General features: G+C 43.4%; 1 protein-coding gene across 2 annotated transcripts in view; it reads right to left on the minus strand.

Moving 5' to 3' along the window:
* GRIN2A (glutamate ionotropic receptor NMDA type subunit 2A) overlaps nucleotides 1–16,418 on the minus strand; it is a 152,467-nt gene extending 136,049 nt beyond the window's left edge. For both annotated transcript variants that reach the window (XM_054271322.1, XM_054271321.1), the window contains exons 1-3: nucleotides 16,158–16,418; nucleotides 15,185–15,410; nucleotides 13,356–13,778 (exon numbers count right to left, since the gene is read on the minus strand). In XM_054271322.1, the coding sequence (XP_054127297.1) occupies nucleotides 13,356–13,760 (405 nt within the window). In that variant the 5' untranslated portion in view covers nucleotides 13,761–13,778; nucleotides 15,185–15,410; nucleotides 16,158–16,418. The remainder of the gene's footprint in view (nucleotides 1–13,355; nucleotides 13,779–15,184; nucleotides 15,411–16,157) is intronic.
* Nucleotides 16,419–17,771: the final 1,353 nt, after the last annotated feature.

The raw sequence follows: 17,771 nt of genomic DNA on the forward strand, positions 1-17,771 counted from the left end.
CACATCTATCTACCTGTATTGGGCAAGGATTGACTATTCTCAGCAAACTGAGAGATTACACATGTCAACATAGGAATTTTTAAAATGAAGAAGGGAGGTTACCACTCTCCCAGGAGCCATTTCACTTGAAGCCTCTTCATCATGTGATTAAAGCCTGCACAAATCTAAAATATTACAAACAGTCTGCATTTGCTGCTGCCGCCAGACTTCAGCCTTGTCTATAGACAACTTACATCAAGGCTGAATTTGATGGTTGTTTTCTTGTTGGAGTTAGATGAGAGATCACTTCAGGACCCAGAACACCAGTGATCCCCTTGAGCCTACAAATGCCACGTCCGTGCACTTGTGTGACACATCACACTGTGCAGGCACCAGGGGAGCCAAAAGCAAAGGGGCAGCAAAACTCTCTGTTACAAATATTTAAGGTGTATAGTAACAGAATAATAGAGGGAAATATTCAGTTCTATTCTCCATGTCAAGATAGCCAGAGGTTTCAAGAGGTTGCATAAGCACATTTCTGTTATCTTTGTTGCTCCCAAGCTCGAAGCTTTTACTCAGGCAAGGCTCTTTGAAGTTACTTTGGGAACTGGCTCTCTGCAGATGGAAAAAACAAATGATTAAACCAGCTCAATAGGGAGCCAAGCTTACTGTACATACTTGATTTAAAAAGAAACTAAGAGAAGGAGAATTTTTATTTTTTTTTAACACAAACTAGAATGCTTGTTAAGAAGGAAAATATTCCACCATCTGAGCTGAATTAGAAAAGCTACCAGAATTTTTAACTGGGTGGAATATGCAAATGAAACCTCAGAATGACCCAGTAAGGCAGAAACCTAGCTATCAAAATGAAGTTCAAATAAGTTAGTGTATAATAATCAGGTTTAACTCAAATTAAACCGACCAGCTTGTCAACAGGGTATTTCACTAGCAATCCAGTAAATGATGAGACAGAACACCGCAAGTGCAGCCCCTAACAAACCAAATCATTCCTTCTGCTAGAGATTGCTCTTCTTAGCAGAAAATGCTTTAAGTCTATTGCATGCTTGGCCTTTCTATCTCATATTACAAGATATTACAAGACTATGTCTGCATCTTTATGGCTGTTACATAAAGAACATACTAAGCCCTTCATTTGAAAGGGAAAAAAAACCCCTTCATTATCTCTTTACATGGCAGCATTGAAATTTTCAGGAAAGGCAATGAAATAAGCATTAAAGAACTAATTATTTAAAGCATTTGCTTACTTTGCACTTGCTCTTCATTCTTTACTTCCCAATGAAATCAATCACACCAAAGTCAGGATCCCACAAGCAAGATTTTTGCTTTCCATGTGGACTTGTATACGACCTGCACACTATCTTTTCCACACTGCAGTTTGTTCCTCAGCTTTTGAAATGCCTTTGCTGACCTAGAGAGCTTTCGTCTGCATAACTTATTTAAAACTAAGGTTTTGCATGCCTATAACCTACTTTGCACAGTTAAAAAAACACAGCAGAGTGTTGGAAATGTGCAGAGTTCATTCTTATTTCAGCTTAAGCTTCTCACTGTTTTCAGGCAGTGTCCACTGAGGGCTGCACTGCAGCTTAACAAATCAATGGGACCTACACTGGTGTAAGGATTGCTGAGGTGGACTGTTACACTATTATTGCCTGAAAGCTCTCCCTATTTAAAGATCTTTGCCTCATACCGTAAAAAAGGTACATCAAAAACCAGCATCTCTTAGGCCAGGAGTCATCCCATACCAGGAAGGAGCCAGAAAGAATAACTTAAAACAATTTAAACGAGCACACTAAAGATTGGTAAGGCTTTCAATGACCACACATACTGCAGGTGATGCTGGGACACAAACTTCCAACACATTCATTTAAACATTTATTCAGAGATCATGTGATGTGTTTTTATGAGAAATTGGGAATGTCATAAAAATATCTGTATATAGTGAGTGTATATAGTGAAAATATCTGTATATAGTGAGAAGACACTGAGCAACAGTTCAGGATATAACAACATGATTTTTCTTTTATTATTTGCACCTGTCCTAAGTCATCTATTTAGTGTTATTTTTTCACTGATCATTGGAAATATTTCAGCTACTCTTACACTATAAAATAGTGATGGATAGCAAAAAGCAACAGGAATGTGAGAGATTGCAAGCCTGAAACCTGAGAAAGGTTAGAAAAGGTGTGACATTATTTTTGCAGTTGTTAAGACTGGTAAAAATGACCGGATAAGTATATCTGGAAATGGCTATGAAAATAATTTTTGTCTTTTTCTAACCCAGGGTGTGGAGGGGATCATGTAATTTGTATTTTCCCCTCCACAAGTAAGCTCACCCCACAAAGAGCCCAGGCTGTCCTTGCCTGGCTCTCCCCTGAGCTCTGTTCTCTGCAGACACTGCTCATTTTCAGCCTCATGATCCAACCAGATGTTAGACAACATCAGGATTTGTGTTATTCAAGATCTAGAATTTGTTCAGTGCATGTAATAATAATTTAGCTACTAAGTGCCCATGAACTTGAGCCTCAGAACGGTATTTCTAAAGTAATAACACAGCACATTCACATACAGGGCAGACTGCAAAATTAGCAATCACCTAAGACAGTGGGAAGAAATTTGCTTTCCTATTTTTTCCTGTCAATCTGTCCTTGCCACAAGTATTCTAAAAGCCCTAATGGGAGATGCAAAATTCAGAACTGAATTAAATTATAAAAGGGAATTATTAATATATTTTGAGACTCCAGTTCCTAAATAATGCAAGGTATTAGGCATTCCCACAAAGCACCTGAACAGAGTGAATATAGATGCATAGAAAAAAGTACTTATATTACTACAAATCAGAGAATTAGTGAACACTCTTTCCATTTTTATAGAAATGAATGTTTAAACAGAACAGCATCAGTAGCCAGCCAAGTGCACAGCAAAACAAGGGGAGGATTTTATTTCAGGAAAAGTCTATAACAGACTCCCCGTCTCAGAGGTTATACTAAAGGAAAAAAACAGGAGCAGTAGAGAAATTTCAAATTGCCTTAGAATGGATACAAGTAGACACTCCAATACATCAGTTTCCAGATGGTTAACTCCAGCCCAGACTCCCCACACTGCAAAAGGAAAAGCAAGAACCTCCCTGTGCAAGTACCTAAAGTAGTCAATGAATGCAGAAGGAATGACTTAGGACTGAAAAGCACTGCCCAAAATCCCAAGGTCAGGAACCCTGAAAAGATAGAGATGGAAACTGTTCAGAACTTTGAGTAATTCTGGTTCTCATACTGTTTTTTTCACAAAAGAGCACTTCCATCACTAGTTTTTATTTCTGTTTTATCACCACCTCAGTTTCCCACCAACACTGCCCTCACTCACCTGGCTCAGTTTATACTCCTTTCCTCTGTTTCCTGCTTATTAAATAAGAAGAGGTTTGGCTTAAATTCATAGTTTTTACTATGTTCTTGGGACCCCACAGAATTTTTATTTTCTCCAATTAAGATAATTTTAGCAACTGTCTTCTGTGCTCTGTGTACACTGAAAGAGTCCCAGCATTCCTAAAATTCAGGGGTACAGAATTTTAGGCTGAGAGGTGTATTCCCTCCTACCCACCTTTGCTTCTACTAGAAGTAAATTAAGGCAATAAATGAAAATAAAAAGCCATCCTAGCTAGCATGACAGTCAAGTATGAAGTGGAATGGCAAATGGATGGGGAGCAGCTGAAGGCTCCAGCAGAGGAGGGGGATTGGAAGCAGCTCCTGGGAGAAGAAGGTTGGCAGACAATGGACCAGGTAAGGAAAATCCAGTCTAAGAGCAAGTGAAGAAAGCAAGTATTTCTTTTTACAACTTCTGTACCAGTTTGCTGCTACACAGTTATGGGACAGAGCTTAAAGTTCACATGCTAAGCAGCTGAGCCATGCACATCTTGCTCTGGAACCCAGATGCCACAAAAGGAATTGCCAGCCTTTTTGCAGATAACAGTAGTTAAATGCAGATACAGTAGAGAGGAGGGGACGGCAAACAGATAAAAAAAAAATAAAGAACAGGGTTAGTTTTTTTCCTACAAAAATAGTGTGACTGCTGAAAATAAACCAGACCATCCTAAATGGCACTTGACTAGAATACAGACACATAATTCTGGCATTTGTTTTCTTATGATGAATTCACAAGCCTTATCTCATCCCAATTAGGTACTTCATAAGCTCTGATGCCTATATCAACACAATTTACTCAGAACTCTTAATTAGCCTCACACACAAAAAATAACATGCAATTTGTCTGGTAATTATATGTTTCTGTAACTCCTAAAAGCAACTTGTTACTTAGAAGAGATTACCTTAATTCTATTTTCTGTCATACATAATTGTGTTGCAAATTTTGTTGAGCTGAAAGGTGGCTATAAAATCCCTGCTCTTTCTTCTTTCATAGTAGTTCTACATACACAGTGTGTTTCCACTAGACACAAAATCAATGCAGTGAAAACAAAGCAGTCCTATTGCTAATTTAGTCACATGGAAAGGCAAACTGCTCAGCACAAATACACAAAACTTTCCATCAATAAATTTAAAGAAATCTTGAACCAAAAGTTAGGACACTAAAAAAACTGTCACTGTCAAGGAAGAAAAAAAAAAAAAAAGATAAGCAGCTTTCCACTCAGCAATCCTTTGAATGAAACATGTTTATAGAAATATCTTGCTGCAATGTGCACAAAAGGCAGGTTATAAATAGCCACAAACACTGAGCAGAGGCCATGGAGCAAGACCAGCACTGGAGCTCTCAGTCATGCTGCAGCAAGGAACTTGTGACAAGGAAATGGTTCAGCCTATCTTCATTAAAAGCCTAGAAGGAAATTACTTTCCCAAACCTATGATGGAGACAGGAAGCCCAAAACACTGACTGGGGAGTCATGTGGTAATGAAGCACCTCTCCAAAAATGCTTACTCAAAACCCAAATCAAGAGATGCACAAAGTTGAGAGGTCTTGATCTGAAAAAATCCAAGCTACTCCAGAATGGCTGGATGTGATCCTGCTGGGAAATCACATTTCTGTCAGCCAGTGCAGCACACCAAAGCACCACCACCTGTAGGCTCCACCCCAATGAGTAGGTAAATCATTGAAAAATATTCAAAACATGAAGATTACCACCTGTTTTTCTCTCAGCCTTCCTTCTCCACCTTCAGCAAGGGAACCCAGGAAAAAGCAGGGAGAAGAGCCTGCATGTATACCAAAAATCACAGACCTTGATTTCTCAGGCCTGATCGCACCCAAATAAGACACAAAAGATGTCCAAAGAGATGTCTTTCTTTCAAAAGAAATTGAGATTGATTTGGAGCTGTATGCAGAATATTACAATGTTTTAGTCAAATCTCATCCAGAACCCTTTAATGTGTTTCTCAGTATGTTACAGCCAGAAGGAAATGTACCTCTACTTTCAATTTGCCCATCCAAAAACATGTTCATCTTACTAAAAAAGACTGACCAATGTACAACCAAATGGAGTTACTGCCATGCTCTAGAAGTTTATGACCAGTCTGACCTCAGATATGTTGCTGGATTTCCTAAATTTAGTTCAGTCTCTGCAGCTGTTGAAGAGGAGAACAGAAATGAAATGGATTATACAAGCCATCTACATATGTACATTCATGAATTATTTCTTTAATCTGCAAGTGGAGCTGAAAGAATCGGTATGCAGATAAAATCTTAGTCTCAAATTTGGACTAGAAATGGTTCCTTTTTCAAGAGGTTTAAATCATTCACAAAGGTTGATCAGCGAACCCCATTTACCCCTCAGCCCAGGAGGCCAGAAAGGACAAACCTTTCTCCAGAGGAATTTTGCTCTTCCCCAAATAAGAGAGAACTTTTACACCTGGAACCTGCTCATCTCCCCAGATACTGAGACATGTTGATCCCTTAAGCTTCATGTGTATGGAATGTGCAGAAAAAATTGCTATAGGGAAAGGAGACAATGTTAACTGCCTATCATAAACTTACAGCAGCGTGGCACCAACCAACCCCATCAGCAACTTGGAATATCACATTTGCATAACAGCAAAACTCATTTTCCTAATGGCTGTTCAGCTTTTATACTACCTTTCTTCTACCTCACTTCAATTTCTCTCCAAACATTCCCCCTTCTAACCAACCACTCTTATTTCCAGCTCTGGTTTCACAGAGCCTGTGAGTTTCACCTTTCCCTGACCCAGACTATCAACTCTCAGGACAGACAGGATTCATCCCACATTTCCCAAAGGGCACAAAACATTTTCCTTGAAAGAGTGGGGAGACAGAGCATTATCCCTGAGCAGCAGGGTCCCTGCAGGGCCATGAGGGCCCAGCTGGGTGTCCCCTTGAGGAGCCAGAGGGGCTGGGCTGATGCACTGAACCCACTGCAGCTCTGCGGGCAGGGAACTGAACCATGTGCAGCTTTACACACTGCGCCTCCAGCTCATGCACCTCAACTGCAAGCACAGGGGTTTTCTCCTAAGGACATTAAGTCTAAATCTAATATAAATAGCCAATGATGCTGCTGCAGCTTTATGTATTTATTTCAGTGAAGTACAGAAGAAAATATCTCAAGGATTTAAACAAACAATATGGTGACAGATGGTGTGGAGACAATCCAGGCTGGGCTCTCTCAGTAAAATCCACACAACTTCATAGCTCCAGGCAAGAGCAAAGGCAAAGGAGGAAGGAGGAGGGAAAAGGGGAAGGGAAAGAGTACACACAAACCAGATGACCACAGATTTGTAAAAAATAAAAGCTACAGTCTGCAAATTCTTTCTGTGCATCTATTCAAAGCCCTCTGTACCATCACCACGTAGGCAGATCTATCCCAGAGTCTTCCAAGCAAAAAAAATTATAGAGAAATTCTCCAAATTAAATTGTTAGTTCAAATAAGTGACAAAACACACTAATGAACTGTCTATTCAAGTAATCTAAGCATCCTCAAAAATAATTAATAGATGAAACACAAAAAATGTGTTTGACATGATATCAAAGCCCTTATGTTCTGTACACTGCATAATTTTAGACTTTCAGGTACATTCTCTGGATAATTCTAATTGCCAGAAACTTGCTATGTGTTTTGTAATGACCTATAATTATTTTATAGCTCAAAAGGAATATTTTTGAATTTTCTATTTGAGAATGTTCTTGGAAAAAAAAATCCAAAGAAATCACCAGGAGTTTCTGGAAGCTGAAAATCATGCTGAAGGTCTTGTGTCCTACTTTCACAGCCCAGGAGTCTGCTGTGTTGTAATTACCCACAGGCAGGCAATAGTTTGAAGAGATTGCATGGGTGATCTACAACAGGGACTTGCCAGCAGTTTTAAGATGCTCAAAACAAAGATACTTAAAGATTTCTATTTCCAAGGTAAAACTGTAAGAACAGTTGGAAGAGAAAGAAAACAGTACCTCTGAGATGAAAATATACAGCTTACTGCAAAGGACTAAAGCAAAGCCAAACTCCTCTCTCCCAAATGAGTGGAGTGTGGAAACCAGCCCTGCACCCTCAGCTCAGCTGCAGCTGTAAATTTAAGCAAACTTAAATATCAGGAACTTACCCACACCTAAACTGCATGAAAAATCAAGCAAACTCTAGAAGATTTCCGTTTCCTATAACCTGCTCATTAGTTACCAAAACTCCTAATCTTTTCAAAACTAGCTTCCTTCTAATTTGGAAAATTAACCTAAATATCCCTCCCTTGAGCTCCGTAAGAGTGACCATTCAAGTCTACTCTTGCAGTATTCCAGAAATCCATCCATGTTTCCTTCACCGAATTAAGAGGGATAAACTTAGATGGACAAGAGAATAAGGAATAATATAAACCTCTAGGAAAACATATTGCTAGGAAAACGCTCTAGAAAAAGGAGTGGGAGAAAGAGAGCAAGAAAGCAAAGCTCACATCATTAATATAATGCTCCTCTGAGTTCCAAGACCCAGTTGAAGGCAGCAAACACTCCCGGCCATGCCAGCACAGGAATGGCAATGTCTCAACCAGCAGGCTCCATCCCAACCACCTCACCCCGGCACAGCACTGCCTCCTGCGGAGGGAAAACATGGGATATTGCATCCACTCACTTGATTCACATCAGCAGAACCAATCTCAGGCATGTTTTTAACCATTTAACACCACTGATTAAAAAATGTGTAATTGCACAATGTGCAAAAGGTGCTACCATGGATTACATTCTAAGTCTAAAAATCTTATGGATGTGCAAGACTTTCTCAAAAGTACATGGAGATTGGCTTTATGGATATGGACAAGTAAACACAGATTTGCAAGGTCAGTGCTACATTTCTATTGCAGCTCAAAATAAAAATTAGAATATCTGAAGGTTATTCTTCCCATAGGGACCTTCATACAGCTAGAAAGGAAGAAAATCAAATTCAATTGCTTCTTTAAATGAGTCAGAAGCTGGAAATATTGTGTGCAACAGACTATGTAGTAGTGCAAGCTACTATGTCTAGACCTGAAACAGCAGTTATATGAATACTGCTATTTTTGCACTAAAGTATTTATTAACCTGTGGTTTAATCTTCCAAACAGTAAAAAAGCCAATGTGAGTATCACGCTCAGACACATAGTGCCATACACATCAGCCACCAGTAAGGGGGGAATGAAAAGTTGCTATTATAGAAAATCTTAAAATTACAGTTTTCTATAATGAAATACAGAACTGCTTTTACAAACCAACTAAACAGACTAGACAAATCTATGTATGCATATGGCAGACACATGAATTAATGAGCACATTCCATCTAGGATGACCTCCAGAAAAGATTCTACAATAAAAAACAAATACAACATCCCCCTGCCATCCATCAAAGAAGGTTGAAAGCATTAGGAGTTGAAGCACACTTACACATAGTAGAAGAGTTAAGTGTGGCTTTTGAACCTCTTTTGGTCCTTTAGAGAATCCCTGTGCCATGAAGACATTTGGCAAAGGAGCTGGAGGATGTGTGGAGGAACTTGAACATCTAAGTCACATACAGATAGGGGAGCAGAAATGCTACACAGCCAGGAGTCGGGGAGGGCTCTGATCACAGCTGCTTAGAGCTCTGGCTTGCACAAGTGCAGCACAGTTTTGTGCCTCTCAAACGAGCTAAAACAAAGCAATTCCAGCTATACCTATAATGAGGTGAAAATGACAAGTAATGCAAACATCTTCAAGTGTTTCACTAAAGTACCTAAAAAATCACCACGAAAGGAACGAAAGACTTCACAGCAGAGTTTCGCTCGGTGCTTATTAGCAATTAGACGCGATGCTGATGAAGTGTCCGGCCGAGCCCCGGGGCCCAGGGGATGGGCTGAAGGGGACGCAGCAGTGCTCCCCCTCGGCGGCACAGCCCAGCCTGGCTGCGGCAGCCGCTGCTCCCCCTGCAGCACCCACCGGGCCACATCTGCAGCCCCCTGTCCTATCTGGGTCACCCCATACAAGACACCGATGTATCCAAGGACGCCCGAAGTGCAAGGGCTGAAGGAACCTTTTCCCCAGGAAAGCGACAGGTGAGGAGCGCTGTAACTGCAGCCGGCACTGGCACTGAGAGCTGGACTCCGACTCACAGCAAAAGAACAAAAGCCTGTGGTATCAAGGGAAACTCTAATGAGATAAAAGGAAAATATTTGCATGGTGAGAGAGGTTAATTGCTGAAACAGATTGCCCAGAGAGGCTGTGGTATCTACTTCCAGGGAGATATTCAAAACTTGACTGTATGATCTGATTTCAATATTAGCTCATCAGAGAGCAAGGGCTGGGTTAGACAACTTCCAGCAACCCTGTCTAACCTCCAGGGCTCTCACAGAATCATTCTGCAATAATATATAGCACTAACCTTCTGGAAAAGCAGTTAATTATTTTGCATAACATTCCCAGATCTGTTTCAAGAAGTATCACTTTGTGATAGCCCTTCTGGAAAATTACCCTCACCCTTAACACTTCTTGACTATGTTATAACTTTGAGTGCTTCCACAAGAATAAAATGCCTCAAATTATGTCTTCTGGAAACATTTAGGTTTGCAATCAGCAAAAGCACTATCTTTCAAAGACACTAAATATTCCTGGACATATTTACAATACGTAGGGATAATTTTCCCACATGTGAAGAAGTCTTTTAGCATTGACACAGAACTACACATGTTCTGTTTTTAAAAAAAAAGTATCACAAATACTGCCATTATAATCATAGCATGTGGTGAAACAAAGGTAACTATGTTTGAAACAAAATGTTCAAGTCAGAAAACAGTTCCTAAGCAATGTTTGTGTTGAGATGTCTCAAATGTCAAGAGATACAAGAAGAATAAACAGCCAGCCTGTTTTCAGCATCCTCCAAGGGATGCTGATGCACAGCAGGCTGGCACAGATGCCCCAGACAATTCTCATCTTGTTTCAGCAGACTCTCCCACATCTGAATATGTTTGAAGTGCGTGGCAGAAGTGGGGACCAAAGCCAAGGAGCAGCTCATTGGCAGGAGAGCTCCTGCCAAGACCAGGGGATAAAATCAGCTGTGGCACTGACCAAAGGGCATCTCTGCAGCACAGCCAGGATCAGGTAAGTGCCATAAACCCCCAGGTGCCCCATTGGTTTGTTGGTAGGGTTGATATCAGGTGAAAAGAGATCAAAGAGTTCAGAAAACATTCTGGCTTGGTTGGCTTCACATGCCTATTTTCCATGTCTGAATCATGCAAAATCCCTCCTCAGATGGTGCAGGCAAACTCTGAGCAAACTGAAGCAGAGCTGGGCTGGCAAAGGAGGCAGTCTAGACAACACACCACTCAGCCCAGATGTTCAGACAGGGACACAGCACTTCAAAAGCTCTATGTCCTGCATTAAATCACTGCAAACTCCAAATATGGCCATACCTCATTCTGGGAAATATAAAACAGCTTTCTTTTTCTTACAGATATGGGTCTTCAGTCAAGATTCACATTGACATAATATTTATTAGCCACAGAGAATATGGTAGCTTATCTCCTCTGAGTCATTCAGTGAAGCCTTCAGCAGTATAGAGCACTATAAATGAGTTCCCATTCCTGTGCCCTCAGTTTAGTTGAGTTCAGCATCACATAACCACCTGGCACAGAGCTCATAGGATAAGGACATAAATGAAATGGCCTTATTAGAGTGCCAGAGCACTACATCCACAAGCAGGAGTGGGACCAAGTACTTTTTGCACAGCCAGGCATCTCAATGCATGAGACAAAGCAGGAGACTTAAAATAATCTTCACAAGTCAGCCAACACCTCTGTGTGCCAGCTAAAATCCTGACAGAGATTTGAAACATTTCATATTTCCAATCCTTCTCCCTCAGATTTCATCTCCCCGCCTTTATGACAGCACTGTGAATTTCAACTTCATCTCCAAGGAATTCATTCCTAAATGAATGGTTAATTGAGTGACACCTGCAAGTCTCATTACTGAGATGTTCCAAACCCCACTGCAAGACACTGCACATTGCAAAGGTCAGGCTGAAAATTAAGGCAATATTAGTTGCATGAACAAACAATTCCTTCACCCAATTCAAGCTACTGAAGACTGCTCTGTTAGATTGTTTTAACACACAAAAGACAATTTTGATTTCCCAAATGGAAATCTTAGAAGCTAAATTTCAGCAGGAAAGTTTGCTAATAAAACTTTGATAACCCCTAAAATAAATGGCAGTGATACAATAACGATAATATTAGCATACAGTGAAAATAGTAGTAATTTACTGAGACAGAAAAATAGACTGTTTCATTTTCTAGAGGCTCTTATATAAAAGTAAAAATAGATCTATATCAGTAACATCCTGCATCTGCCACCAAGAGTGAAGATGATTCTGTAAGAATTTCTTCCAGTGTTTCATCACTTAGCCCTGGCTGAGATCAAGTGTTCTTACACTGGCAGACACAGTTAAGTGAAATATGTATCAAATAGAAGCACTAAATACATATAAACCCAGCTTTAAAAGACAAGTAAATCTGCACTGTAATTTAAAAGCACATGAAATAACTGCCTCTGTAATTTGGTCACTGCAATTGCATTTGAGATAGCAGCATTGACTGTAATGATCTTTCTGTATAAATCAAGGTGTCAAAGCCATTTTTATAGGATCCCTGCTATAATTCAGCACTTATTGTCCTCCCCTTGTATGACAAGTTCTATAGGAACATTATTCAAATAAGAGAATAAGAGAAACAGACCTCTTATCCCAAAGGAAAAAAGTCTATTCCAGAGGTTAAAAGTTTCCAAAGTTCTAAGCTGATTCCTCAATCATAATTAACCCTGCTTCTTTCGCCCCCCCCCCCCCCCAACTTCACAAAATAATACATCTGGACCACTTCCTTTTCAAATGTGTTCAGAGAGCCCTTTACTACTCAAAAGTTACTTGTAAGAAAAAGTAATATTCAATGAATAAGGAACCCTAAAGCATGGAAATACCAGGAAATAAGTTAGAATTCACAGTAAAGATGCTCAAGTGCTGGCAAACCAGTGACTTCCCACATGTGCACTCTCTCTGAGCTCCCCTCTCTCACACCACACCGGGAGCTCCTCTGAGTTCCAGTGAGGCAGAGCCCCCAGCAGAGCTGAGCCCTGCGCTCAGTGCCTGTCTCAGGAGCAGCAGGGATCACCTCTCAAAATCAATGCTGCAGTGCCAGCAAAGAGCTCTTAAAAATCCTTACAGCATTAAGGAACTTGGGACATGAGTCATTTTTGCTCTTTCAGTCTCACAACAGATTACATAAAAATATGTTTTCCAACAAGACCATTTATCATTATCTCCAGATTTCAGACAGCCCTTACTGGATTTTCATGAACTACAGTAGCAAAGTACAACTATCCATTTAGCAAAAATCTCATTCAATGAATTCATGGAATGCAGTGGTTCATGTGTGCATGACTACTTCATTCAGATGCTGTAGTGGACCACTAAAGTCTGGCTTATTATTGTCCTATTATTACTGTTGCACCCAGATACATTCAGGTCTATTCCTTGCTATTTCTCATAAGCACCACAGAACATCTGCTTATAGTTTTACAGCTTATCCTCAAAATCATTTGATGATCCTACTATTAGGAGACTGGTTTTACATGTATTGATCATATTAGTTTTCATCATGAAGTTTTTTAACTGACCATCATTCCATGTGCTGGAGAGTAATATCTCATTAGGGCTGCTTTGATAGTGTTAGAAAGTTGAGTTTCAGGCATGAACCCTGAAATATTTCTGAATATTTGATGAGCCATCAACAAAGACACCATTATGCATACTTTTTCAAGTACAGAGAGACAATTAAGAGCATCTTTTTTGAACTTGCTTGTAGCAATTATTCATGATAGACACCAATACAATGAAGTACATCAGAATAGCAAGAGCTCTTAATAAATTTTCCTACCTTATCTGCCATTATCATGGAGGCCCCGCCATGAATTCCAAGAATTGGAATAGAAGTCTGAGATGAAATAAAATCCAAAATCTGAGCTACTGCCTCCTGATCAGTGTCATCTCCAAAAACCACTCCATGGATCTTGGTGCCTGACATCAAGTCACAAACATGCGTTATGATGCTCTTAGGGTCAGTCTGGTTCACAAGAAGAGTCACGACATTGATATCAACAGTCAGGTCTGCTGACATTTCCCTGGTCCAGAGAGCTCTGATATCTCTCTCTGTTATGTGCTTGGTCCTTCCCAGAATCACTGCAATGTTCAGGATGGGATAATTTTTCTCTGCTCCACGAACAAGATCCAAAGGTGCCAGAAGAGCTTGGAGTACCAGGAGAGCACAGCCAATTTTCCTCATCTTTGCCAGCTTTATCCCCTGTAAAAGCGATCACAATGCATAAGAAGAAAGTAGAGAAAAATATATATACTGCATATCTTCAAAGAAGGTTTTAAACAGAAAGCTTCTGGGCATAATACAAACTTTAGCAGCTTTTTATAATGCATCCTTCACCTTAGTTCCAAGTCAAGCCTCTTATATCCTATCAAAAAATTGGCTTGATGACAGTATTACAGCTGGCCTTCCATGAGCAAGGCAAAAACTGTAGCAGAAGTTCAGAGAAAAGACCCATTAAAATTCTTCCTGGATAGCCAACAAAATTAAAATGACTGACATCATTTTAAAAAAAGACATTCTCATCCTTCTCTTTAACCTTGCTGTGCTGAAATAGGTAAAAGCAATCTTTTTCCATCCTTATTCCTTCATCCTGGACATCTATTTAAACTTTAGTCACGGTCTATCAGAGAGAGGTACTTTAGCCCAAAATGAGAGAAGTGAGCCAAAGGTCTGCTGGAAACCCCAGTTCACACACTCCATACATCTCACAGCATTCCAAACTCATGCTGTTTTATTTCTGAGGATCCCCCCTAGGCAGCCGCTGCTTAAGGAATCCTACTGCATTTCTGGAACAGATTCAAAAGCACAATATTCTATCTTAATTCTTCTCTGTCCTCTCATGCAGCATTCAGAACTTGAGCATCTCAGAACTGCTGATCTCGGACACAAAGTTGTCCCTAGTGTTGAAGGGGAGGGTGTTCCATAAATGAGCATCACTGCACCGGTTACCTCACGTCTTCACTGAGTCTCTGTAGGGGGCTGAATATAGACGGAGTAGGATGGGGAGAGAGATGAGCCACAGAAGGGATCTGAGCTATCTGAAGGAGGGAGAAGGAGAGCAGGGCTGACTCTGCAAGATCTCCCCCTGTTTCTGTGCCCCGGGGGATTTCCACCCCCACAACTGGCTCTCCGCTAGCTGCAGGAAGGGAGTCCCTGTGCCACATCAAGCCAAGCTTGTTGCAGAGCGTCACGCAGAGCACACAAGCGGGGCTGTCCAAACAGGGGTGGCATTTTCCACATCTCCCCTCTCATCCCGCCAGCCCTATCCCCATCCTCAGCCACAGCCGCCTGCTGCTGACACACACACAGAGCCAGACACGGGCTTGCAGCATCGTCACCTCCTTTCGGGGCACTCCACAGAGCATCTAACTGCACATCAGCGCTGCACATTGACTGCGGGCCGGGCTCCCGCCGGCCCCGCCACACGGAGCGCGGTGGGACAGCACACCGAACTGCCCCGGCTTCCCCCCGAGCCCGAGGAATGCTCGGGGCCCCCCGAACCCCCCGTTCCGAACCCCCTCGGGCACGGCTCGCTGGCCCCGGGAGCGCGCACCGACGGCCCGGCCGCGTTGCGAGGGCGCCCCCGTGCGGGCGCGGGCCGCACGTACCCAGCGCCTCAGGAGACGGAGCGGCGGCGGCTGCCGGAGGTGCCGGTGCTGCTGTCGGTGTCGCTGCAGGACATGTCGCGACCGCGGGCATGTCGCGGCCCTCGCTGCCCGGGCTCAGGGCTGGCCTCCGCGCCGCTGGCCGCACGCGTGATCCCCGCCGCAGCCTGCGAGCGACATGGCATCCTGGGAGGGCAGCTACGTGGACAGGGAGACAGGCAAGGGGGGGCTGGACATGGGGGGGGACGGGACGGGACAGCGGGGGGACAAGAGGAGACGAGGAGAAGCCGTTAGTCAGGTTGCAGATTTGACAGGAGAAAAAGAAATATACTTCGATCGCATGTGGCATGTGAGCGGAAATGAAGTGACTACAATCAAAAGTTCCCCCCCTTCACTTAGATTTCAGCTCTTTGCTAAAAGCAGCTCCGTGAGCCCTCAGCCGTCCGGGATACGTCCCTCATTTTATCCAGGTCAGGAAAATCCTGAGCTCCCAACTGCCCGTGTGCTTCCAAGTGAGAGGGACGGGTTTGAGCGCTAATGCAAGAGACATCCAACCTGGAAAGCGCAGCTAGAAGCAAGCTAATTAATATGAGCAAGGGCAGGAGTTTTCTTGGCAGGTTCAGAACGAGCATAACCCGGAGGACAGCTAAAGCTGTGTGGGATAAAGCTCTCCTGGATCAGAACCGCTTCATTCCCAATTTACCATAAACAAACCCAGGGGGACACTAAAGCAGAGCCCGCCACGGAAAGCTCGAATGCTCCGGTTTTTTTCATTCATAATCAGTAAATATGCATGAAGGCAGTTCTTCAAGCACCCCCAGCTCTATGTAGGACGCTGGCTCGCCAGGCAAAGCAGCCGGTGCTCCCTGCCCGGCCCTCGGCGCTGCCGGGGAACTCGAGCCGGCACCGAGAGCCCGAGCCCGGCGCCCCTGCCCCGAGCTGGGCGCGATCCGCGCTCCCCACCAGCGCTACTTACTGCATTCTCCCTCCACATAGTTCCAGTTTAAAGATCCTCAAAGTCATTTCAGTAGATTCCTTTGCAAACAGCGAAGTGGAAAACAGGTCCCTTAACGCCCGGATTTCATCCTGCAACTTGTTCCCACCGCAGTAAATAGCAGCCCGGCAGCTCTTTATCGCTTGAAATCCCGCATGATCAAGTTTTAGCAGAGCCATTGCAACTGAGATTCGCTCTTTACTTTTGGCAGGAGGCATTTAAGCATCTTCATCTTTTTTTTTTCTTTTCTTTTTTTCTCTCTTCCCTTTTTTTAAACGGCGATACTGCCGCAGCAGCTCCCCAGGACGGCGGGCACGGAGCTGCTGTCGCTCCCTGGAAGCGGCGGGCACTGCCCGGGCTCCGGGAGGTGCGGCGGCTCCACCCGGGGCCGCCTGCGCGGCGCTGCGGGCGCGCTCCGCTCCGCCGCCCCCGGCACCGCCGCCCTTGCAGGGCGCAGCTCACGGCCGCCCTGCCACAGCCGGAGCAGCCGCTCTGGATACTTTGAAGGCTTCTCCCCCACCCCACCCCCCCGCCCCGCTCTGCTTGCACAAGCACCAGCGAATGAGTCAGACGCAGGCAATCGGGGGAGGGGGTGTCAGATCTGGGGGAACGGCGAGAACGCCGGGTTTGGGCCACAGGAGCGGCAAACTCCAGCGCTCTCCCCGCGGTAGCATCCCCCGGCCAAAGGTTGGTAGCCCGGGAAACCCGAGTGTTCTCCTTTGCCTTGGTGCAGGGGCTGTCAAGCAAAAGTCCCTGCCGTGGGGCTCAGGGGAATGAATGTGGAGCAGCCGCTTACACACTAAAAGCAGCCCTAAAAGCTCCAGACAGCAGGCAAATATCACAAAAAAGCTCTGTAGAAGTTAGCTCCATCTGCGCATCCCTGCTGCTCCATCCTCCTTCCCACATCCCCCATTTCAGAGCCTGAAGCCTGTTTCCCCATCTCCCATTCCCCTCTCACAGCCCCCGTGTCAGACCCACCCGGCCTTAGAGCAATTCCTGCCTCCCTGCCCACCCTAACCTCCCTCCACCACACAATGCTCTGCCTTCTCCCTCACTCCACTGCTCTCCTGCTTTTTCCTTTCCACCACCCTGCTCCAGCTGCCACAACTTATTTGGTTTAGCACAAATGAATGTGCCAGCTAAAGTACCACAGAGGGATGGCCTCCTCCATGCTCCATCCTTTACAGCCATGCTCATTCCCACACTGAAGACTTCAGAGTAAGGCAAAGTCACACGTTTTGACAGACCCCCCACTCCTGTGCCAGAGGAAACTTTTGGGTCCAAATAGGAAAATGCCAAATGTTCGCCCTCTGAAGTTTGCTTTTCCCTACATTAAGACACAGAACACCAAGAAATCTCTCCCAAAGACATTTAACAACACATCAGCTTTACTGCTCTTGACAGTCTCATCATTGAATTCCCTGATAGGTCCATGCCTGGGTTTTTTCCTGCTTTGAAAGATCTCACCTCCTAACTTATTTAGGGATTGCTTCCTCAGACATTACATTAGTCTTTCTAAGCAAAGCAATTAAGCAGTTTCAACTGCCGCCTTTTTTTTTTAATGTTTGATGTTTTAATGCATCTCTGCATTTCACC

This window comes from Melozone crissalis, unplaced genomic scaffold (assembly GCF_028551555.1).
Source record: "Melozone crissalis strain CALT ecotype California unplaced genomic scaffold, PUWL_Pcris_2 ptg000012l_1, whole genome shotgun sequence".
Lineage (NCBI taxonomy): Eukaryota > Metazoa > Chordata > Aves > Passeriformes > Passerellidae > Melozone > Melozone crissalis.